Here is a 23807-nt window from a genome sequence, read left to right on the forward strand (position 1 = left end):
ACTTGCTTGGCATGCATGAGCCCCTGAATCTATCCCTAGTACACACACAGACACATACAAAGGCTGAAGATATAGCTAAATGGTATAAAGATATAGCTAAATTTACTATGTGCTAGGTCTGGGGTTCAATCCTGACTATCACACACAAAATTTTTAGTTGTAGAGGGACACAATATCTTTATTTATTTATTTGTATGTGGTGCTGATGATTGAACCTAGTGCCTCACACATGCTAGGCAAGCGCTCTAACTCTGAGCTAACCCCAACCCCTTTAACTCCTTTTTTTTTAGTATTTATTTTTTAGTTGTAGTTGGACACAATATCTTTATTTTGTTTATTTATTTTTATGTGGTGCTGAGGATCAAACCCAGGACCTCACATGTGCTAGGTGAGCACTCTACCGCTGAGCCACAACCCCAGTCCCCCGTTAACTCCTTTTTTTTTTTTTTAATCTCTCATATTAGAGCTGGTGCCGTGGCACATGCCTGTAATCCCAGCAGCTGGGGAGGCCGAGATAGGAGAATCGCCAGTTCAAAGCCAGCCTCAGCAAAGGGGAAGTGCTAAGCAACTCAGTGAGATCCTATCTCTAAATACAATACAAAATTGGGCTGGGGATGTGGTTCAGTGGTTGAGTGCCCCTGAGTTCAATCCCCAGTACCCTCCCCCCAAAAAATCTATTACTTTGGAGCATTTTGTTTTCTTCTTCTTCTTCTTCTTCTTCTTCTTATTATTATTATTATTATTATTATTGGCACCTAGGATTGAACCCAAAGTCATTTTACCACTGAGCTACATTCCCAGCCCAAAGTGACAGGGTTTTGCTGCATCGCTAGGGCTAATTTTGAACTTGAAATCCTTCTGCCTCAGCCTGAGTAGCTGGGATTACAGGCATTACCCATCACTCCCAATTCTTAATTTTTATTTTAATAGATATTTATTTATTTACTTATTGGTGCTCTGGATCAAATCCAGGGCCTTATACGTGCTAAGCAGGTGCTCTACCACTGAGCTAGGCCCCTAGCACAATAGACTTTATTTATTTTAAAGTACTTTTAGATTCATTGCTAAATTGGGTAGAAAGTTCACAAAGTTGTGATATATGCCCTTATCTACACTCAGGCACCTCCCTCCCTGCACAAGAGTGGAACATTTGTTACAATCTGTGAATTATTATTGATACATCATTGCTAACATCTGTGATTAACCTTAGGGTTTGCTCCTGGTATTGTATATTACATGTGTTTGATAATGTGTACAAATATGTGTCCACTATTCTAGTATCCTGGGAAGTAGTTTCACTACTTTAAAACCCTGCATTCCTTGTTATTCATTTTCTTAATGTGATTGTTAGTGACTACATTCATTGTATGGACATAACCAAAATTGATTTAACCAATCCCCTATTATTAGATATTTAGATTATTTCCTTATCTGTTTTATTTTTATTTTGGGGGTGCTACTATTGAACTCAGGGCATTAAGCATACTAGGCAAGCACTCTACCACTGAGCTATTCCTCAGTCCTTATTTATTTCATATTTTGAGACAGGGACTCCCTAAATTGCTCAGGCTAGCCTCTCAATGCTCCCACCTTGGCCTCTGGAATAGCTGAGATTGCAGACATGCATTATGCTCCCCCCCCTTTTCTCTTTTAAAGATGTGAAAACTAAGACCCTGTAACTAGAAGAGTGACTTGTCCAAAGTCACCTGGCTGAAAAGTAGGCAGAGTTGAGATTAGAAATCTGGTCTTAAGCTACCATACTGCCTCTAGCATTAATAATATACCATTTCCCACCTTCACTTAGGTTGTCTCCCAACTTGAAAGCTAATGACCAGGCATTCAACAACCAGAGTGACCAATTGTCCAAGCATGTGTTGAGGAGGGCAGGCAATACAGTAGAACTCCGTGGCCCAACTGAGATGTAACAAGCAGAAAATGCAAAGGGGCAGTACAAGGATAGAAATAAGCAGAAGGTGGGAGGTGGGTACACAGGATACCAGTTAAGATACAGAGAAAGCTGAATTTAGGAAACCTAAACCCAGGGTGGGGAGAAGAACTCTTGCATTTATCTCTACATAGGAGAAAGCAAGATGAAACCTCAAGGCCATGGGGGAGGTAGGGAAGGATAAGGCTACTGGGAAAGCGACTGAGAAAGGGAGGGTAAACTCCCAAGGATTACAAGGCCAGAAAAGGCTTAGCCTGAAAAGGAAGAAAGGCTAAAGGCACAGAAGCCTAGAATGGACACTGTATTCCAAAGGAACTCCTTTCCCACCTGAGCCTCTAGTATCTCAGCTACTAAATGCTGTGCAGCCCTTAGGGCAGGCGTGATAACGAGAGGAGGTGGGTTGTAAAGTATTCTAACTACAATAAAGACTGAGAATGGATTCCCGCACATATTTTTTTTTAAGCCAGTAGGCCTAATGCTAGTGGTCCCTACCCTTTCCCCACTTCTCTAGCCTTCACCTCAGCCACACCCACATGCTAAGGACTATCCAGGCGGGGGAGCTTGAGTGTGTTTGCGCGCGTGCGTGCTGGTGCGTCTGAGAGGCAGAGACAGAGACCGAGACAAAAAGAGACAGGGCGAGAGAGGGAAAGAGGGAAAGCAAGAGAGAGCGAGTGAGAGAACGAGAAGAGAGACAGACAGACAAGGACGGGAGAGAGGGAGAGAGAGAGAGAGAGGAAAGAAGGAAGGAAGGGAGAGAGCGAGAGCGAGAGCGAGCAGAGCTATCTGCCCTGGTGAGGAAAACTACTCTAGAGATAATGCAGGAAGACTCAGGGAGGAGATCCCAGAACTTACCCCAAGACCATTGAGGGAGTGGGGGATGGCTTTACACGACCTGGTTTGGGGGTCGTCAGCCCTGGGTGGCTGGAGAGCAAGCTTAAGACACCCCATAACTATGACTCTCAGACTGGTTAGGGGGGGCCCTAGGCTGCAGACAAGGGGAGGAGGGGCACGTGAGGGCTGGGTCCCTGCCCCCCCATCCTCTGCTGTCACTCATTACCCCAACAGTCGCCCAGGGGGCGGGCCCCGGAGAGGTGGGGATGGGGGAGGGTAATCTTGGCAGGCGCCTGCTGCATGGCGTAGGTAGGGACTGCTGAGGGGGGCGGACGCCGGGGGGTTGAACACGAGTGGGAAGCGAAGAGAGACACGGGGAGGGGGAGGGGACCGGGAACCATTTGAATGAGAGGAGGGGATCACGGGTAAAGTGGGCTCCAGGAGGTAGGGCGGGCACGGGTGTGACGGGGGCCAGACTCTTGAGCCAGGTAAGGGAAGCAGGTGCGTAGATCGGTGTTTTTTTGTGGTTTTAGTGTACTAGGCCCCATGGTGGAAAGGGGGCACCGCCTTCCCCGGGGGCGGGCTTCAGAGCTCCAGAGGCTATCTTTTCCTCCTCAACTAACGGGGCCCCGGGCGGGGGCTCAAGCTCCATCTCCGGTGACTATGCTCCACTCCGTAATTTCCAGGCGGCCACTGGGCTGGGAGTCTCGCGCCGGGGGCCGGCGCTGTCTCGCGAGCCCCCTCCTCGAGCCAGCCAATGGGGTTGGCTGTTGGCGCCGCCCGCCCGCCTGGTGCAGAGCGCTGGGCGCTGCGAGCGGCGCTGCCATTTAAAGGGGCCGCGACCCCTGTCCCGGCTGCTAGGGAGGGAGGTGGAGAAGGAGCGCGGGGCCGTCGCTGTCTGCAGTTCTAGGCTTGTAGCCGTTACACTAACCCTGCCGCAGGTAGGGGTCGGGCCTGATCAAGCCGAACCGAATCTGCAGGCGGGATCTCGCAATAGCCAGGAAGGGGGTCTGAGGAGAGATCGTAGCTCCAAAATGTCTTCCTGTAAATGCCTGAGGTGGGGGGGTGGGCAACAGGAGAAGGGAGAACTGGGGGAGCTGTGGGAAAGGGGGACGGGGCTGAAGAAGTGGGCTACCCTGAAAGGTAACTAAGGGGGAAATGATTAGGAAGGGCAGTTTGTGGGGGCGGGGGAAGGGCTGAGGGAGGACTGGGCTACGCGGGGAGGGGGGGTGGGGCCAGACAGGATGGGTAACGACTGAACTGGGGGGCACTGAGAGAGTGAGGAGGGAATAGAAACTGAGGCCGTGGGGGCGGGAAAGGCTTCTTGGTGGTGGGGCTATGGGAGACTCTGAGGGGGCGTTCAGCCCGACTTGGGGGGGGTGAAAGGTAAGGGGGGAGGGGAACTGGGAGTTGCAGGGTGGGGGTCGGGCGGGTAATGACCAACTGCCTGGCGAGTGTGGGCTCAGGGCCCGGGCGGGGAGTGCCACTCCCCACAGAGGGCGCTGTATGTGGTAGGGGGGGAGTGGTCATTAGGACTAAAGCCTGTAGAAATGCTAGTTGGTTGGGGGGGGACTGTTCGTGAGAAATCCAAGTGGATGATGGGGTGTGTCCCAGAGCCTATAGGAGAAGGAATTCTGGCTAAGACCATCTCTACTGCCCTCTTCTACTCCTAATCTGCAGCCCATATCCAGCCATCCTCATGGACCCCAGTGATTTCCCCAGTCCATTTGACCCATTGACCCTGCCAGAGAAGCCCCTGGCTGGAGACCTTCCAGTAGACATGGAATTTGGAGAGGATCTGCTGGAATCCCAGACTGCCCCAACTCGAGGATGGGCACCCCCTGGCCCTTCTCCATCCTCGGGAGCCCTGGACCTGCTTGATACCCCTGCTGGCCTGGAAAAAGACCCTGGAGTAGTCTTGGATGGAGCCACTGAGCTGCTGGGGCTTGGAGGGCTGCTCTATAAAGCTCCCTCCCCCCCAGAGGTGGACCATGGTCCTGAGGGGACCCTTGCTTGGGATTCAGGGGATCAGACCCTAGAGCCTGGACCAGGGGGCCAAACCCCTGAGGTGGTGCCACCTGATCCAGGGGCTGGGGCAAATCCCTCTTCACCAGAGGGGCTGCTAGAGCCTTTGGCTCCAGATTCTCCAATAACCCTGCAACCCCCCCATATTGAAGAGGAAGAGACAACCTCCGTAGCTACCAGGAGAAGGGGCTCCCCTGGGCAAGAGGAGGAGCCTCCCCAAGGGCAACCGCAGAGCCCAAATGCCCCCCCTAGCCCTTCAGTGGGAGAGACTCTGGGGGATGGAATCAACAGTTCTCAGACCAAACCTGGGGGCTCTAGCCCCCCTGCACATCCTTCCTTGCCAGGTAGGTTGCCTAATCATCTGGAGAATCAGGGCTGGGAGGGGCAAGGAGGGTGGCTATGTACTTTGGGAAGTAGGGGGGAGGGGGAGGAGGAGGAGAGTGAAGAGATAAGTCTAGGGATATGTGTGGGTAAGGAGTTGGGATTTGGGCGGGAGGGGGTTTCTGGTGAAGAAGATTATAGAAAATAGGGGTTGGGGGAGGCATAGGGGCTGTGTCAGAGAAATGGGGTGGTTTCATAGAGTGGGATGCAAGGAATGGGTTTTGTAGGAGAGATTCCCTTTTTCTTATCCCAGTAGGTTTTTGGTGCCTGGTTCTTCCTTCAGGATTTGGGGGAGGACAACAGCTTCTGGAGCCCCCAACAGCATAGGATTTGAGGGGAATGGTAGAAATGTAAGGTCTAGGATCGCATCTCTAATAGGGGAAGGATCGCCTAGACCTGAAAGGCTCTAGTTTCTCCTTTGCTTTGCCTAATGGTGTCCTCTCTCCAAGCTGTGACCAGGGTCTTAGGACTTATATAACTACCCAAGTCTAGGGGAACCTGCCCATACGTTGATGTTTTATTTTCCTCTTGTTCCCTTTGGGTAGTTTTGGGTTTGGTTTTGTTGGTAAAATATAAATTCTCTATGAAAGGTGTGTTACCTATATTGCCTCCCCATGATTGAGACAGAGAGCTGATGGGAAGGGGTAGGTTATATTTTTAATGGAGAATAGCTGCACATACCCCCCCCCTTAGTACAGAGCCTGAGGTAACCCTGAGAGGGGCCCCAAGAAGCCACAGGCACTCTTGAGTTTTCCCTTTCAGTTTTGAATAAGTTCTTCCCCAGGAATGGAGGTGGGGGTTGGGCCAGGGAGGGGGTGGTGAGGGCAGGCTCAAGATTTAGGCTGCTTTCTGCTTCCTTTGCAGGAGATGGCCTGACTGGGAAGGCGAGTGAGAAGCCGCCTGAGAGGGTGAGGGGGGAGGGGATTGGAAGGAGTCTGGTTCCCCCTATAGCTCTGGGAAGGACAGACCCTTCATTTTCCCTCCCAGATGTTGTTCAGTGGAGAGTGTGTATAAGGAGAGTTAGGAGGAGGGAGGGAGCTCTTGTGTCTACTGCTTCTTAAGAAGAAAGTCCTGCCTCCTTTTCTCCCCTCCTCTTAAGGGATGGGCCAAGGGTCCCTACTCTCCCTTCCCCCTCCCTTCTATTGCCCCCCCACTAAACCCTGTACTCCTATTAGCCTGGCTCTGGTGTCAGTTTTCCTCCCTCCCATGTTTCCAAGGTACAGAAGAGAAGCGAGCGCGTTAGGAGAGCAGAGCCTCCAAAACCTGAGGTTGTGGATTCCACTGAGAGCAGTGAGTAGGATTTGAGGAAGCATCACCTGGGGATTCTGGGTGTGGAGAAGAGTGGAAGGTGGGATATGGCAGGGCATCGATCTTCTAGCTCCTGTAGTCCCTCACCATGCAGAGTGTGAAGTGCCTGTCTCCGCTATGGGTTGGCATGGGAACCAGGGGCAGTGGGGGAGATTGAAAACAAGAGCAGTGAGAATGGAGAGTTTCTTGTTTCAGCTATGCCATCCCTGTCCCCAATCTTCTGTCCTGGAGCCCCTCTCTTCCCCTCTCTGGAAGATTACCAAATAACGAGAATGACAGACACCAGGAGCTTAAGCTACCAAAGGAATGGGAAATAGGGTGTAATGGCCAACACTGCTGGGGTCCTGGGATCAGGATTGAACTAACTTGGTCTCGTCAGATGGCTAAAGACCTGGTCTGGTAGCCTTTTCTCACTGCTCCCTTCCCTTCCCACTTCCTCAGTTCCAGTGTCAGATGAGGATTCTGATGCCATGGTTGATGACCCCAATGATGAGGACTTTGTGCCATTCCGGCCCCGGCGCTCTCCTCGCATGTCCCTACGCTCAAGTGTGTCACAGAGGGCTGGGCGCTCTTCTGTGGGCACCAAGATGACTTGTGCACATTGCCGGACACCACTGCAGAAGGGGCAGACAGCCTATCAGCGCAAAGGGCTGCCTCAGCTCTTCTGCTCTTCATCTTGTCTCACCACTTTCTCTAAGAAACCCTCGGGCAAAAAGACCTGTACCTTCTGCAAGAAGTGCGTGAGGGTCCTAAGGTGTGGTGGGGGGAGGGACGAGGCAGAAGTAGTGGGATCAGACAGAGATTGGCAAGAACCAAGCAGGATGGCCCTGGAAGACAGCAATTTTAGGGAGAGGGTCAGACAACATTTTGCCCTGGTCATCAATCCCAGATGAGTAGAAAGCTGCTAAAATGAGGGTGGTCCTGAGTGAATTTTCAAACCTGTTCCCACCTCTAGGGAGATCTGGAACACCAGGGATTCGGTCGTGGCGCAGACTGGTTCAGGAGGTTCTTTCCATGAGTTCTGCACATCTGTCTGTCTCTCCCTGTATGAGGCCCAGCAGCAGCGCCCAATTCCCCAATCGGGGGATCCTGCAGATGCCACTCGCTGCAGCATATGCCAGAAGACTGGAGAGGTGAGGATACTCAGTGGGGGGTGATTTGCAGAGTCTGGCCATCCCTGACCTGCCCCTTCAATTCTGGGGCTTTGGGGGCCAGACCCTGTGGAAAAGGGGAGTGGGGAGGAAAGGCAGCCATCATGAGGGAGCATATTCAAGGATAGAGCTATTCCAGGATGTATGCAGCTGGCCGGCCTTGCTTCCCAGGACCTCACCATCAAGTCGGCAGCCTGATGCACAGGTTGGGGGGTCTCTGGGCCCACTGTCTGCTGTGAAGGTCTAGGGTGAGGTGGGAGGCTATCCTTATATTGGGGTGGGCGGTAGTAGCCAGAACTCTGCTCAGGGTGTGTGTGTGTGTGTATGTGGCAGGTCCTGCATGAGGTCAGCAATGGCAGCGTGGTGCATCGGCTCTGCAGCGATTCTTGCTTCTCCAAATTCCGAGCCAACAAGGGACTGAAAACCAACTGTTGTGACCAGTGCGGGGCTTATATCTACACCAAGACCGGGAGCCCTGGCCCCGAGCTTCTCTTCCACGAGGGCCAGCAAAAGCGGTTCTGCAACACAACGTGCTTGGGGGCATACAAGAAGGTGGGGCCGAGGGAGTAGTGCATTAGAGGGCTGTGGAAGGGGGTGTGGTCCTTGGGTGATAAATAAAGGTGCCTGATGGGTCGAGGGCTGGGACAAATAAAACAAATAAAGGGGGTTTCAATTGTATCTGTTATGTTTTATTTTTGAAGCTGGCTGGTGGACACACAGGTCTTTGTTATATCATCATCTATACTTTTTTGTATGCCTGAAATATCCATGTTTAAAAATTTAAAAAATAAAAGCGAAGGGACAAATCCAGCCTCAGCCTCTCCTTCCCCATCCTCACAGAAAAACACACGTGTGTACCCATGTGTCTGGTGCAAGACCCTGTGTAAGAACTTTGAGATGCTATCACATGTGGATCGTAATGGCAAGACCAGCTTGTTCTGTTCCCTGTGCTGTACCACTTCTTACAAAGTGAAGCAGGCAGGGCTCACTGGTAGGTGCAAAGCCCTCTTCTCTGAGACCCCTGCTGGCCTTCCTTCTACCTCCCATACTCCCCTCTTCTAAAGTAATCCCTGCTGCCCAACCTCAGCCCCAACCACATCTTCCCATGGATTTTCTGTTCCGTCTTTGCACTGCCTTACACCTCCTGTGTGCTCTTTCTCTCACACACTCTCTCTGTCTCTTTCTTTTTCTCTCTTTCTCTCTATGCCCCAGGCCCTCCCCGACCCTGCAGCTTCTGCCGCCGCAGCCTCTCTGACCCCTGTTACTACAACAAGGTTGACCGCACAGTCTACCAGTTCTGCAGCCCCAGCTGCTGGACCAAGTTCCAGGTACTCCAGACCCTAGACCAGGGATAAAGGGTGTGGCAACAGAGAGAGGGTAGGAGAATTGGGGTAGGTAGGCCTGGGCAGAGAAGAACAAGCCTGACTCCCCTCCCGACCAGCACCACACACATCTTGCCCCTCCCTTACTTGTCTTCCTTCCCTCCAGCGCACAAGCCCTGAGGGGGGCATTCACCTGAGCTGTCACTACTGCCACAGCCTCTTCAGTGGCAAGCCTGAGGTCTTGGACTGGCAGGTAAGACCCCCCCCACCCCCACCCACATCTTGCCACATGTCTGAAGGGGTACTTCTGCTGGGCTCCTGCCAAGTTCAGTTGTCACAGTTGTGCCCTCCCTGCCTTGTGCCCCCACCTCAGGAGCAGGTGTTCCAGTTCTGCTGCCGTGATTGCTGTGAGGACTTCAAGCGGCTTCGGGGTGTGGTGTCCCAGTGCGAGCACTGCCGGCAGGAGAAACTCCTGCATGAGAAACTCCGATTCAGTGGAGTAGAAAAGAGCTTCTGCAGTGAAGGTAAGTAAGTGAAGAATGGACAGAGCCACGACCACGGAAAATGACAGAAAAAGGAGCAAAGCTTACAAAGTTGTCAGGCAGAGCCTTCTGCTCAGGTTGCTCTACCCTATCTATTTTAAGGCTTTGGGCACAAGAGGTTGTTTAGAAGAGGTTTGGGGTGTAGCACCTTGAAAAGGTTGGTTCTCATGCCTGTGCCTTATCTCTGTATCTCTGGACTCTTTGTTCTTCCCCTCTTCCCAGGTTGTGTGCTGCTGTACAAACAGGACTTCACTAAGAAGCTGGGTTTGTGCTGCATCACTTGTACTTACTGCTCCCAGACCTGCCAGCGTGGAGTCACTGAGCAACTGGATGGCAGCACCTGGGACTTCTGCAGTGAGGACTGTAAAAGCAAGTACCTGCTATGGTACTGCAAGGTAAGGAGGATCAGCATGTCAGAAAGGAGGGGGAGAAGAGAGCAGGGGTCATGGATTGTAGTACTAACATCAGAGCGAGGCTAAGGGAGCCAGTCTCCAGTCTCCAAGGTGGTCCAGTCTCCAAGGGGAGGAGCAGGGCTTATCCCAGGGGAGAGGGCCCAGCACATTTTAGAAAAGCAGGTCTGACCATCCTGTCAACGCCCTCAGGCTGCCCGATGCCATGCCTGTAAGCGCCAGGGGAAGCTGCTGGAGACCATCCACTGGCGTGGGCAGATCCGTCATTTCTGCAACCAACAGTGTCTGCTGCGCTTCTACAGCCAGCAGAACCAACCCAACTTGGATACCCAAAGTGGGCCTGAGAGCCTCCTGAACAGTGAGTCCCGGGCAGGGGGCACACTGTTAGAACTGGCATGGGCTCTTCTAATCTTAGGCCCAGCCCTTCCTTCTTCCTGTGTTGTATTCACCTCATCCGTGGCCAGAACTACAATTACTATGCTTTTTAGCCTCCAGACCCTCCAGGTACCAGGGGGAGTCTTGTTTAAATCTTCTTGGAGTGACAATCTACTCATTTTTTTATAAGGGTTATATATTTTAAAGAGTGGGTACCTACCTAGGTAGGATGGGGCATGTGGAGGTTGTGGTTAGTTTTCAGAGAGAAGGAAGTATCAGCATAAGCTCTGCATTTATTTCTTTGTTTGTTTTGGTACTGATGATTAAACCCAGGGGCACTTTACCATTGATCTACATCCCCAACCCTTTTTATTTATTTATTTATTTTTTTAATTTTGAGACAAGGTGTTGCTAAAGTGCTTACAGCCTCACTAAATTGCTGAGGCTGGCCTTGAACTTGCGGTCATCCTGCCTCTGCCTCCTGAGCTACTGGGATTACAGGCATGCACCACCGTGCCCTGCAAGCTCTGCATTTAACCAAAAACTGTTACTATTTCTAGAATGTTACCTTGTTCCTTCTGCCACTCCATGGATACCAAACTCCTGAAGGCCATCTAAATGGAAGATCTCAAACTGTGGGGTTTGGGGGAAAATACAGTGTCTTCTTCTTAGTAGCTAGGAGCAATGAATCTTGTTGACTGCCATTGCCAGGGCCCAGAGAAGACTAGACCTGGGTTGGCAAGCAGGGGAAATCCTAGACTTCCCATTTCTATTTGATATGCCTCTTAATGAAACTCTCCTGGAGCAGGGGTAAGGAAAATGAGAGCTAGTTCCTCCAATGAGAGCATTCTTTTTTTTTTTTTTTTTCTGATCTACAGGTCAGTCTTCTGAGTCAAAGCCCCAGACACCCTCTCAAACCAAAGTGGAGAACAGCAACACAGTGAGGACCCCAGAGGAAAATGGGAATTTGGGCAAGGTCAGGGCAAAAGCCAAGGGGGAGGATAATCTCTAAAGGAGGGTACCGTAGTTGGTGGCACTAATGTTCTTGTCTCCACAGATCCCTGCAAAGACCCGATCAGCTCCAACTGCTCCCACCCCTCCTCCACCCCCACCCCCCCCAGCAACACCCCGCAAAAACAAAGCTGCCATGTGTAAGCCGCTAATGCAGAACCGTGGAGTTTCCTGCAAGGTGGAGATGAAGTCCAAAGGGAGTCAAACAGGTGAGTCAGGGTACCTAGATGCCACAGGCTATATTTCAGAGTCCTAGGCCACCAGACCTATGCCCACAAACTGATTTAGGGCATTTCTTGGGTGGTCAAAAGATCATACATACGGTTGTCCTAGAATCAGAGTTGTCTCTCAGCCTTTGGTTCAAGAGCAGTTTTGTGATATTGAATACATGTTAGAGCTTTTGGGGGTGATGGGCTAATATAAGGTCCTTGGTCCATTGTGACCCATTTAGCCAGGACTCTGAGAAGATCCCTTTTTTGTCAGCAGAAGAGTGGAAGCCGCAGGTGATTGTGCTGCCCATCCCAGTGCCCATCTTTGTGCCAGTGCCTATGCATCTGTACTGCCAGAAAGTCCCAGTGCCTTTCTCGATGCCTATCCCAGTAAGTTTTCCTGCCCTTTCTAGCTAGGTCCTCCTTTACCCTTCCAGGATTGAGACCCTCCCTTTCCCTTACTCTTTTTTTTTAATTTATTTTTTAGTTGTAGTTGGACACAATACTTTTATTTTGTTTATTTGTTTTTATGTGGTGCTGAGGACCAAACCCAGGGCCTCTCACATTCTAGGCGAGCACTCTACTGCTGAGCCACAACCCCAGCCCTCCCTTACTCTTTATCATTGTCCTGCTTATCTGCTGGTATTGTTCTTGGCATTTAGTTGGGATTTATGCCCCCAGGTGCCTGTGCCCATGTTCTTGCCCACTACCTTGGAGAGCACAGACAAGATTGTGGAGACCATTGAGGAGCTGAAGGTGAAGATCCCTTCCAACCCCTTGGAGGCTGACATTCTGGCTATGGCAGAAATGATTGCAGAGGCTGAGGAGTTAGACAAGGCCTCATCTGACCTTTGTGGTATGTTATGGATGGCGGCTATGCTAGAGACAGGGTGCTACCAATCTGTCTGTTTAAGCGGGTGGAGGGTGATGATCTTGGTGCCAAATCGAATGGGGAGTGCATTTGGGAGCAGCCCCTGAAAGCCTGTGAAGGTGCTGGGCAGGAGATGCAGTGGCTGAGCCAACTTCTTTGTCTCCCAGATCTTGTGAGCAACCAGAGCGCAGAGGGACTTCTGGAAGACTGTGACCTGTTTGGACCAGCCCGTGATGATGTCCTGGCCATGGCTGTCAAGATGGCCAATGTCTTAGATGAGCCTGGGCAAGACTTAGAGGCAGACTTCCCCAAAAGTGAGTAGGATTTAAGGTTGTGCCCACTGAGTATTAGAACATCCATGCCATCAGGAAAGGACCCTAAATAGTGATCATTGTGACCCTAAGGCAGAAGGTTCTAGTATCCAAAATAGAAGGGTAAAACAGGTATACTGTTTTTAGACTTCCAGTCTTATTTTTTAAACATTTATGTTTTTTCTTTAGTTAAAAGTAATTGTGATTTTACCATTTTATCATCTTCATTTCAAGGCTCTACAGTTCAGTATTGTTAAGTATATTCATACTGCTGTGAATGTTTGTGTTTGGCACTTTTGTATCTTAATCATATTTTTGCTGGTTCTGTCTAGTCCAATAAAGCTGTATAAGAGGCTCATCTTTTGTGTATGACTAAAAAAATAAAAATAAAAATAAAAAAGAGGCTCATTTTGAGTCAAATGGGCAAGTAGCAGAGGTGGTGTGGGAGGACTATAGGGTTGAGTTCTTAAGAAATTGATTTTTTCTTTCCCTTCTATTAGATCCTTTGGACATTAACCCCAGTGTAGACTTCCTCTTTGATTGTGGCCTAGTGGGGCCTGAGGATGTGTCTACTGAACAAGACCTTCCCCGAACCATGAGGAAGGTAAGACTGGGGCTACTGTATCTATAAAGGGAGAATGGAGGCCCAAAGGGAAGGGCTGCTCTCATAGCCAAGACAGTAACCTTACTTTGACCTTCCTAACCTTCTTTTTCCAATACTAGACATACTAAGGTAAAACCAAACTTTGTTCTTCCAAGTTCACAAGATTATTAAATCTGTTTTGGAGCTCTGTGCCATGGAAGCTTTCTGTATTCTTACATCAGCCCCGCCATCCCCAGTGGTAAACACTGTCCTGATTAGCTTCCGTGGTGCTCCTAGCCTTAACACTGTTACCACGCTTCTTTCTCTTCCCCTCCAGGGTCAAAAGCGACTGGTGCTTTCTGAAAGCTGTTCCCGGGACTCCATGAGTAGCCAACCTAGTTGTACTGGTCTCAATTATTCATATGGTGTCAATGCTTGGAAATGCTGGGTACAGTCAAAATACGCCAATGGAGAAACCAGCAAGGGTGATGAGTTACGCTTTGGCCGTAAGTACCCAGGAGAGGAAGGGAGAATGGAGAATAGGAGAAGGGAATAGGGAAAGAGGCTATACCTGTGATTCAGCTCAAGATGTCTAGGAGTGATAAGGGTGTGATCGCTTAAGGTTGCCTTGTGAAGATGGGGAAGAGTTGTTGATTAAAGGGAGATGCTGTCTAGGTTCAAGGCTGAGTGCTCTTTGTAATTGGTGGGTTTGTTCACGAGCTCATATGACTAAAGGGTTAATGGTGGTGGACCTAAGTGAAATACTCAATGTGGCATTTTCTTAATTCCATCCACCTCCACCTTGTATCACTGCAGCCAAACCTATGCGTATCAAAGAGGATATTCTTGCCTGCTCAGCTGCTGAGCTCAACTATGGACTAGCCCAATTTGTGAGAGAAATCACTCGACCCAATGGTGAACGATATGAACCTGACAGTATCTACTATCTATGTCTTGGAATCCAGCAGGTACCCCTCACATGCTGTCTCACTTCCCATCACTCAGTATAGCAGGCAGGGTCTTACTAGAACTGTTTCTAGCCCCATCCTTGACATTTTTCTCCTATCCCAAACAGGCAGCTTGCCTTTAACCTTCTATGACAAATAAGACACAAGATGTCAGTATTGTAAAATCAGAGCTTGATTCCAGGACCATTGGTCAAGAAACAGTTTTCATTGCTCTCTGGGTCCCCTTTGCAATCCTTGAACCCATTCTCAGACGAGAGGAATGGATAGGACAGGGTTCCTACCTAAGTGGGGGGTAATGTTTAACTCCCACTGGGAGAGATCAGCCATATATTACCTGAAAAGGGGGTCTGGGCTTCTGAGGAACATCTCAAACCCTCCTCTTCTAGCAAAGCCTCTGTACTTCAGAGATGAAGGGACACCTGGGGGAAAGCACTCTGGGTCATCTAACCAAGCAGCTCTTTCCCATCCTCTTCTAATTATCAAGGACACCACGCCTGGGGCTACAGCATCATTGTCTTGCCACTAGGACCTACAGTCTGGCTTAATGTCTGTCTGGTTTTTTTTTTTTTCCCTGCAGTACTTGCTAGAAAATAACCGAATGGTGAACATTTTCACGGATCTTTATTACCTGACTTTCGTTCAAGAACTCAACAAGTCTTTGAGCACCTGGCAGCCCACACTTCTCCCCAACAGTAAGGGACAGGATCGTAGCAACCCTTACTCCTGTCTTCTCTTCCTCCAATGCATCACTCAAAGAGTCCTGTGCTCTCTGGCCTGCCACTCTTCTCAAAGGATCTGAGGGCAGAAGCATGTAGCTGTTTTGTCTCAGGGTTTAGAGCTGGAGGAGCAGGACCCCCTGCTCTTGAACATGAGGAGAGAATCAAGACTTAGGTGTGAGCCCAGGAGTTTTGAGGTCAGCCTGAGGAGCATAGACCCTCTCAAAAAGAAAAAAAATGACAAGTCTCAGGTCTGAAGAATTATATATAGGACTAATAAAAGATGGCCTGGTTTTGGGTGATAAGGAAAGAAAGAAAGAAAGAAAGAAAGAAAGAAAGAAAGATGTTGTGGGGACTACTTGAGGTTTTATATCTACCTGCCTACAACTTGAGGGTGATGAGAGAAGCTCCAAATGCAGGTGGAAATAGTATAAAATATGCCCAGACCTACCATGTATTATAGCTGAGTGTCAGGGTTTTATATACAAATGAGAGGCATGCAGTAAGTGCATGCCCAGGACCTTGGGTTGGAAGAAGCGGTTGGGTTTGGGAAGTTAATTCTCCTTACCTGGCCTCTCCCCTTGCCCATTGCAGATACAGTATTCTCCCGAGTAGAGGAAGAACACCTTTGGGAGTGCAAGCAGCTGGGGGTCTACTCGCCCTTTGTCCTTCTCAACACCCTCATGTTCTTCAACACTAAGTTTTTTGGGCTGCAGACAGCTGAGGAACACATGCAGCTCTCTTTCACCAATGTGGTACGACAGTCCCGCAAATGTACCACTCCTCGGGGCACCACCAAGGTGGTGAGCATCCGCTACTATGCCCCAGTACGCCAGAGGAAAGGACGAGGTATGAGACTGTCCCCTCCTTTGCTTTTGCCCCTTCTCTGCTTTTCCCTGCCATGTCCCACCACACTTGCTGGACTGGCCTTTGCCGCTGACTTTCCTCTCCTTCCATTCCTGGGTTTGTATAAAAGGTAAGAATAGCTGGGTGCGGTAGTGCAAACTTGTAATCTCAGCAAAAGGAGGATCTCAGGTTCAAAGCCAACCTGGGCAACTTGGCAAGACCCTGTCTCAAAATAAAAATGAAAAAGGGGTAGGGATGTTGCTCAATGGCGGACCATTTGCCTAGTATGTGTGAGCCCTAGGTTCAATCCCCATTACTGCAAAAAAGAAGAAGAAAAAGCCTGGCACAGTGGCACATGCCTATAATCCTAGTGACTTGGGTGGCAGAGGCAGGAGAATTGCAAATTTGAGATCAGCTTGGGCAACTTAGCAAGACCCTGTTTCAAAATAAAAAAAAATATTGGGGATGTAGCTCAGTGGCAAATGCCCCAATACTTAGAACCAGAAAGGAAGGAAGAAAGGAAAGAAAGAAGATAACTAGCTAATCCTTCTAGATGATGGGCAGTAGCTGTTACATAAACAGGAGCTCACTCAGCTGCTTGTTCCCCACCTTTCCTCATTTTAAGGCAGTTTACTTGCCCTTTTTGGGGGGAGGGTGTGGTGGATAAGTAGGAGGAGGTGCTCTTAGAGAGTAAATAACAGGCTTTCTGTGATTCAGAAGCTACATCTTCGTTCACATTTTTCCCTGGAATTCTGTCCCATCCTGAGCACAGCTCCCAAGGTCCCTTCTCTAGATCTGAACCTCTGCTGGACTCTAATGTACAGGGGCTTGGAGCCATCATGGTTTCACTGTCCTGGAAGGCAAGCCTAACCTTGCAACAGGGTCTTTTTAAATCAGTTTGTTTGTATAACTTGTGAGATCACCTCTTCAAGATGTCAACTGGAGGAGATCATAAAAAGACACTTTGACAGCAAGAATTAGGGAGGGCTGCAGAGCAATACCCCTACAGGATGTTTAGTTGGTATGGAGAGACTGGCTGACTCTTTTTCCTGCCCTTTTTTTTTTCCAGTGCTGGGGTAGAACCCAGGGCCTTGTGCATGCTAGGCAAGTGCACTACCACTAAGCTACATTCTAGCCCCTTTTTTTTCTTTCTCTTTCTCTTTCTGTTTCTTTTCTTTTTTCCTTATAGTACTATGATTGAACTCAGGGTCTTTTGCTCACTTAGTGGTAGACCACTAAGCCATATCCCTGGTTCCCTTGCTTACTTTCTCTTTCTCTTCTCCCTTTTTGTTGTGTGTGATACTGGGAATTGAACCCAGAGCTTCATGCATGCTAGGCAAGTGCTCTACCACTGAGCTACAACCCCAGCACCCCTCCACTTTATTTCCTTATGAGACTATATTTTGTATCCTGAGGTTTTCTGTTTTTGTCCTAGGCTGTGTTCTGGGAGGTGCTCATTGAGCATGTGCTCTTAATGAGTCTAAGTCATTTCCCTTTATAGACACAGGTCCTGGGAAACGAAAGAGAGAAGATGAAGCCCCTATCTTAGAGCAACGTGAGAACCGCATGAATCCCCTCCGCTGCCCTGTGAAGTTCTATGAATTCTATCTCTCAAAATGGTAAGTTGGTGGGTTTGCAGGCATGTGGACCCAAGGGATATACTTTGCCTTGGCACTAATCTTCTGTTCTCCCACTCCCACCATTGTAGTCCTGAAAGCCTCCGAACTCGCAATGATGTGTTCTACCTGCAACCTGAACGGTCCTGCATTGCCGAGTCACCTCTCTGGTATTCTGTGATCCCTATGGACCGCAGCATGTTGGAGAGCATGCTCAATCGCATCCTGGCTGTGCGTGAGATATATGAGGAATTGGGTCGTCCTGGGGAGGAAGACCTGGACTGAGTCTATGTGCCACCTATATCCATCTTTCATATCAATGTCTGTCCTGTGGTCACGTCTCACAGGGTGACTGGCCCAGGAAACAATGCTACTCATTTTGAAGGGCCCTGACTGCCCCTTTCTACTCACCCATTCTCTTCCTTTCCTAGGAACCCCTGGCTTTTACCTTCTTCTATACCACTTGACAACCACTGCGTTCCAGTCTTCTGTACTCAGGGGCTAGACCCCCAGTGATGGGCAAAATCTACTTAGCCCATTTTCTTTTTGCTTCAGAGCAAAACCTTTCTTCTGGGGCCAGACTCTGGTGGAGTGTTAATAGCTCTGGTGATCCTGTTGGCTTTGGGTTTCCTGACCCATCTGTGTTGGTGAAGCCCCTTCTTCCTAGGTCTAACCTAGGGAAGAACTCAGCTACCTTCTCAGCCCTGTGCCCACTCCACTCCCTTCTCCCTCTTCCCCAGTACCACACAAAAGGGTCTTGTCTGAAAGGTGTGAAAAAAATGATAAAAGTAATGAGGGGACCATTTACCCAAAACACAGAGCTTAGACACTGTTCCCCTCCCATAAGAGATAATTGGATGTTGGCACCCTCTCACCACTGTGTTCCCCGCCCTACCCTGGCAAGCACCAATCCATGGTGCTACAATTTCTAAAGAAATCCAAATGCTTTCTTTTCCTCAAAGGCAGAGAATGACTCTAAGTATGGGGAGCAGACTCCTTTTGTGCAGACTCCTGTCCCCTTGGTTTATGTGTTTGTCTCTCTCTGCCATCTTAGGTTGGCATGAGCCATGGTGTCAACATGCTTAGCCCCTCTGTAACTGCCTCCCTTTAGTTCTATGGACAGAGCTCCCAAGGCAAAAACTACCTTCTGACTTGGAATGGGGCTGGGTTCCCCCTCTTGTTCTCTCTCCATCTTAAGAGCCAGGCCAAGCCTTTGGGGGACTGGGTCATGCAAGATGGGGTCTGTGGTCACAATATTGGTGAGGAGTTGTAGGCATGGGGCCTGCCCTTATTGCTTACATCTTCTCTTTTCCTCATCTTGATTTTGTAGGCCCAGAAAACTATTAGTGTCTGGCAAAGGGGATACCCAGCTCTTTCCCTGTTGGCTTTGCTGTTCCCCAGACTCCTTTTTGTGTTTTTATAACTGTCACCAGTTTAGCCACTGTTTAAATTGTATATATTGTTCTGAGGCGCCTGGCCTGTCCCTTCAGTGAGCCATGCCCGCCCTTGTGTTGTAGTAAGAAACTGTTGTCACAACTAACCTTCTGTCTCTGGAATTGTTTGTTTCAAATAAAGAGTTAAAATTGTCTTTTGCCTTTTATGGAGAAGAGAGAGGTGTCTGGAGGGGTGAGGGATGTAGAAGAGCAATGCTGTGAAACTTCAGATCTCTCAAAATGTAAAGAAGTCAGGTGTCCCACCTCAGTTTGAGAATCACTCTATCCACTGCATTGAATGAGTCTCCTTTTTATAAGTTTCCAAACACTTTCTGGGCACACTGGTGCACACCTGTGGTCCCAGTGACTCAGGAAGCTGAGGCAGGAGGATTGCAAGTTCCAGGACAGCCTCAACAATTTAGCAAGACCCTGTCTCAAAAATAAAATGAATTGAGGGGTGCTGGGGTTGTGGCTTAGTGGTAGAGCAGTTGCCTAGCATATGTGAGGCACTGGGGTTTGATTCTCAGCACCACATAAAAATAAAATAAAGGTCCATGGACAACTAAAAAAAAAACATTAAAAAATAGGTTGAGGGTATAGCTCAGTGGTAGATCACCCCTGGTTTAATCCCTAGTAACAAAAAGTTTCCAAATACTTAAGAAAAAAATGTGTTCAATAGCCATCTATTAAGTATTGCCTAGGTTTAAAAACCTATATTACAGGCTTCAGAAAAGACCCAAGATTAATTAGACTAGTTTCTTGTGCCAAGTAGGCTTCGAGGCTAGAGGAGAGACTGACAAGTACAGTCATAACATAGACAAATGAAGGAAATGCTTTTTTAAATTTTTAAAAAAATTTAGTTGTAGATGGACACAATATCTTTATTTTGTTTTATCTGTTTTTATGTAGTGCTGAGGATTGAACCCATTGTCTCACACATGCAAGGTAAGTGCTCTACCACTAAGCCACAAGCCCAGCTCTACATGAAGGAAAATTTTTATGGGAGAGCAGAGGACCAGGAACTGATTTCAATTTTACAGTGAGGTTCATTGAGGGAGGTAGCATTTGATCTGGAACTCAAAGAAAAGGTAGGAGGAATTGGGAGACCACAGCTGTAAGGTAGGAAGTACAAGGTTGAGATTTTCCCACCAGGAAATGGTAGGTTCAGACCTGTTCCTTCAGGAAGAAGATACCTAGAACAATAGGAAGAATGGAGGGGGCAGGCCTGAAGGCCTACAGAAAGGTAGAAGGAGTGTGGCTAAGATCCTGGGGACCTCTATAGGAACTGCGGGGATAGGGAAGAGGTGGATTCAAAGTAAATTTTAGATTTTAAGCCTTTTTTTCAGACATTTTGAAAGTAAAATTTACATGATTTGATGAATGCTAGGGAGTGAGCCTTGGCAGAGAGGGAAGAATTGAGTATGAAGCCCAGATTTCTAGCCTTGAAGACAGGGAGAATGAGATACCCTTAACCAAAATGGGAAAACAGGGCAGGTTTTTTTTCCTTTGTTATTTGTATTTGTTGTTGCGGGTAAAAGGAGGTTGGTAATAATGTTGGGGTTCTGCCAGGCACAGTGGTGCACACCTGTAATTCCAGCAGCTTGGGAGGCTGAGATAGGAGGAACATAAATTCACCTTAGCAAGGCCCTAAGCAACTTAATGAGAACCTGCCTCAAAATAAAAAAATATATATATAATATAATAAAAGGACTGGAGATGTAGCTCAGTAGTAAATTGCCCCTGGGTTGAATCTCCAGTATGAAAAAAAAAATAACACCCAATTAGTGGGCCATGCAACATGACAGAGCAGAAAGACCACTCAAATATGAGCTTCTAGTCATAGCTCTGCCATGGAAATGGGAAAGCCTAACTTTTTAAGCTCCTAAAAAATGGGTTCATATGGGCTGGAGCTGGAGCTCAATGGCAGAGAACACTTGCCTAGCATGTGTGAGGCACTAGGCTTCATCCTTAGCACCACATAAAAATAACTAAAATAATTATTCTAAAAAAAATTTAAAAAAGGACTTGGTATGTGGCTCAGAGGTACAGTGCTTACCTAGAATGCACAGGCCCTGGATTCCATTTTCAGTACCTCAAAAAAAAAAAGTTTGGGTCTGAAGGCTTAGAAGAGAGATGAGGTGTCAGTTTAGAGTCATTTTCAGGGCTCAGGATATAGTTAATGTATGTAATATGAAAGAGCAAATAATGGAAGATCGAGGATATAGCTTAGTTGTAGGTGTAGACGACAGAAATAGCTAGGTATACCTTAGCATGCATGAGGCTGCTAGGTCATCTGCAAAGAACTTGTAACTGAAGTTCTAGTAGTAAATAAGGTCACTTGAGGAGAGTGAAGAGAAAAGAGCACCAAAAAATGGTACTATGGGGAATATCTACAGTTAATCAGAGAAGGAACTGAAAGAGAGACTAGAACAGTAGTCTGCAAGATGTCAAAGGTATAATCATGAGATGAAATCTGTCCTCACAGGCCAAGGTGAAGTCTATTAAGTGTGTGTGTGTGTGTGTGTGTGTGTGTGTGTGTGTGTGTGTGAGAGATGTGTTTTGCTTGGGATTAAACCCTTAATCTTGCAAACTCTATGCATACACTCTACCATAAAATCTGTTAAATTTCCTTTCTCCTCCACCAACAACTGGACTCAAAGCTATCCTCTTCTTTTTGCTTCCTTCCACTGTTGGAACAGAAAAGAACCTAATGTGATTTGTTCAACTAAATTTCAACTCTGTGCCCAGCCTTGTGCTAGTCACTATGGATAGATAAATGATAAATAAGAGCTTGGTTTAGGTTCTTTTGTTTTTCTTTTTGTACCAGAGATGGAATCCAGGGGTGCTTAACCTCTGAGCCACATCTGCAGCCCCTTTTTATTTTTTTTATTTTGAGACAGATATCACAAAGTTGCTTAGGGCCTTGCTGAGTTGCTGAGGCTGGCTTTGAATTTGCAATCCTTCTGCCTCAGCCTCCCAAACCGCTGGGATTACAGTTATGTGCCACTGAAGCAGGTTTGGGGTAGGCTCTTTTTTTAAAATATTTTTTTTAGTTGTAGGTGGACACAATACCTTTATTTTTTATTTATTCATATGTGGTACTGAGGATCGAACCCAGTGCCTCACACTCACATAGATGTGTGCTCTACCACTGAGCCACAACCCCAGTCCCTTGAGGTAGGCTCTTGAGGAGTCCCTGCTCTGATAGGAAAGACTAGGGATAGGACTAGGGTGAGGCAACCAAGGTACCTATGGGTGTAAAAAGAAGGCACTTAGCCTGACATGGTGACCCACACCTGTAATCCCAGTGACTTGGGAAGCTGAGACAGGAGGACCACAAGTTCAAAGCCATCTTCAACAACTTAGTGAGGCCCTGTCTCAAAATAAAAAATAAAAAGCAATGGGGATGTGGCTCAGTGGTTAAATGCCCCTGAGCTTAATCCCTGCTGCCAAAAAAAAAGGCATTTACTCTCAGTGTTACATAAGTTCAGAGCTGGCTTTCATATGACCTCAAGAACAAATAAATCCTTCAATTTTATACTCTAGGTGTCTCATTTACCTCATCCATGTTCTGACTCTGGAAAGACTCACATGTCAATAAAATAGCCAGGGCAGAATGTTAATTGTTTCTCATTGTCTCCCAGAAAACCTAGAAACCACAGCAGTGACATGGGAGCTGGGTTTTCATGAGGAGTTGGTAATAGTTTGTCAGGCAGTGGAGGTGCAGAGGTCAGTGTGAACGAAGGCAGAGAGGCATAACACAACACAGAAAGTCTAAAGGAAAGAGTGATTGGGCAGCAGAGGACTGAGGAGAGGGTGTACTGGTTGTGGGTATTGTTTGGGAAAATAGATGATATTAAGTTTTAAAAAGCATTGAATGCCATCTTGCCTGCTAAGGTGACCAGTCATTAGGGTTTACCCAGAACTTACCCAGTTTTAGCAATGAGTGTTTAGCATCTCACATGTTATGGCTTAGATATGAGGCATCCTCAAAAAGTTAATGAGAGAGACAATGCAAGAAAATTTAGAGGTGTAGCTGGGTGTGGTGGCACACACCTATAGTCCCAGTGATTGGGGAGGCTGATGCAGGAGGATCACAAATTCAAAGACAGCCTCAGCAACTTAGTGAGGCACTATGCAACTTAGCAAGAACCTGTCTCAAAAAATAAAAAGGGCTGGGGATGTGGCTCAGTGGTTAAGTGCCCTTGGGGTCAATCCCTGGCATCAAAACATTAATTAATTAAAATAAAATGAAAAGAAACTTTAGAGATAAAATGATTGGGTTATGAGAGCTTTAACCTAACCAGTGCATCAATCCACATGAATAAATTAACTGTAGGCAGATAGGGGATGGCTTGAGGAGGTAGGTCACTGGGGGAGTAGCTTTGGGGTATATATTTTGTTGCTGGTGAACAGAGCTTATTTTCCTTCTGCTTCCTTGTTGCCATGTCTGAGTTGCTTTCCTCTGTTATGCCCTTTCACAATGAGGTTCTGCCTATCTTCCCCCATGATGTACATGATGTCTTGGACCCAGAGCAACAGAGTCAGTCATCTATGGCCTGAGCCCTCTAAAACTGTGAGCCCCAAGGGCTGGGGTTGTGGCTCAGAGGAAGAGTGCTCACCTAGCATATGCAAGGCCCTGGGTTCGATCCTCAGCACCACATAAAAACAAGTAAATAAAATAAAGGCATGATGTCCAACTACACCTAAAAAATAAATATTAAAAAATAAATAAAACTGTGACCCCCAAATAAACCTTTGCTCCTCTAAAATTGCTCTTGGCAGGTCTTTTGATCACAGTGGCAAAAAGCTAAGACACCAAATAACCCCTCAGTTCCAGCAAGCTGGAGCGATCATATCTTGGAAAGTATTCCTGTCATACTTTATCCTAAAAGCAGTGGGAAAACATTTAAGGACTTTCACAAAGAATTGTTAGCATATGCTTCATGTTTT

The 23807-nt window shown here is 47.8% G+C and overlaps 1 protein-coding gene across 8 annotated transcripts; it reads left to right on the top strand.

The window, feature by feature from the left end:
* The first annotated feature begins 2575 nt into the window (after positions 1-2575).
* Positions 2576-18993, top strand: ZMYM3 (zinc finger MYM-type containing 3). Of its 8 annotated transcripts, none has more exons than XM_081277271.1 (25): positions 2576-2736; positions 4457-5145; positions 6047-6090; positions 6400-6472; positions 6932-7226; positions 7446-7623; positions 7975-8193; positions 8482-8632; positions 8854-8969; positions 9130-9216; positions 9337-9487; positions 9728-9900; positions 10108-10273; positions 11169-11266; positions 11348-11510; positions 11785-11900; positions 12192-12366; positions 12549-12695; positions 13193-13296; positions 13613-13781; positions 14092-14243; positions 14821-14935; positions 15554-15808; positions 17307-17424; positions 17514-18993. In XM_081277271.1, exons 2-25 carry the CDS (start codon positions 4476-4478, stop codon positions 17704-17706), a joined length of 4128 nt encoding a protein of 1375 aa, XP_081133397.1. In that variant the 5' UTR covers positions 2576-2736; positions 4457-4475; the 3' UTR covers positions 17707-18993. The 8 variants fall into 8 exon arrangements, with proteins under 8 accessions (XP_081133397.1, XP_081133398.1, XP_081133399.1 ...); XM_081277272.1 differs by lacking the exon at positions 2576-2736 and adding an exon at positions 3031-3085; XM_081277273.1 differs by lacking the exon at positions 2576-2736 and adding an exon at positions 3131-3264.
* The last annotated feature ends 4814 nt before the right edge of the window (positions 18994-23807 follow it).

Source organism: Spermophilus citellus, assembly GCF_964194105.1.
Source record: "Spermophilus citellus genome assembly, chromosome: X".
NCBI lineage: Eukaryota > Metazoa > Chordata > Mammalia > Rodentia > Sciuridae > Spermophilus > Spermophilus citellus.

Excerpts from the sequence above, each read along its gene's own strand:
- ZMYM3 (XM_081277271.1), top strand. The coding sequence starts at position 4,476 with ATGGACCCCAGTGATTTCCCCAGTCCATTTGACCCATTGACCCTGCCA. Across the intron at positions 6,091-6,399 it reads GTGAGAAGCCGCCTGAGAGG|GTACAGAAGAGAAGCGAGCG; the intron begins GTGAGGGGGGAG and ends CATGTTTCCAAG. Across the intron at positions 9,488-9,727 it reads AAAGAGCTTCTGCAGTGAAG|GTTGTGTGCTGCTGTACAAA; the intron begins GTAAGTAAGTGA and ends CCCTCTTCCCAG.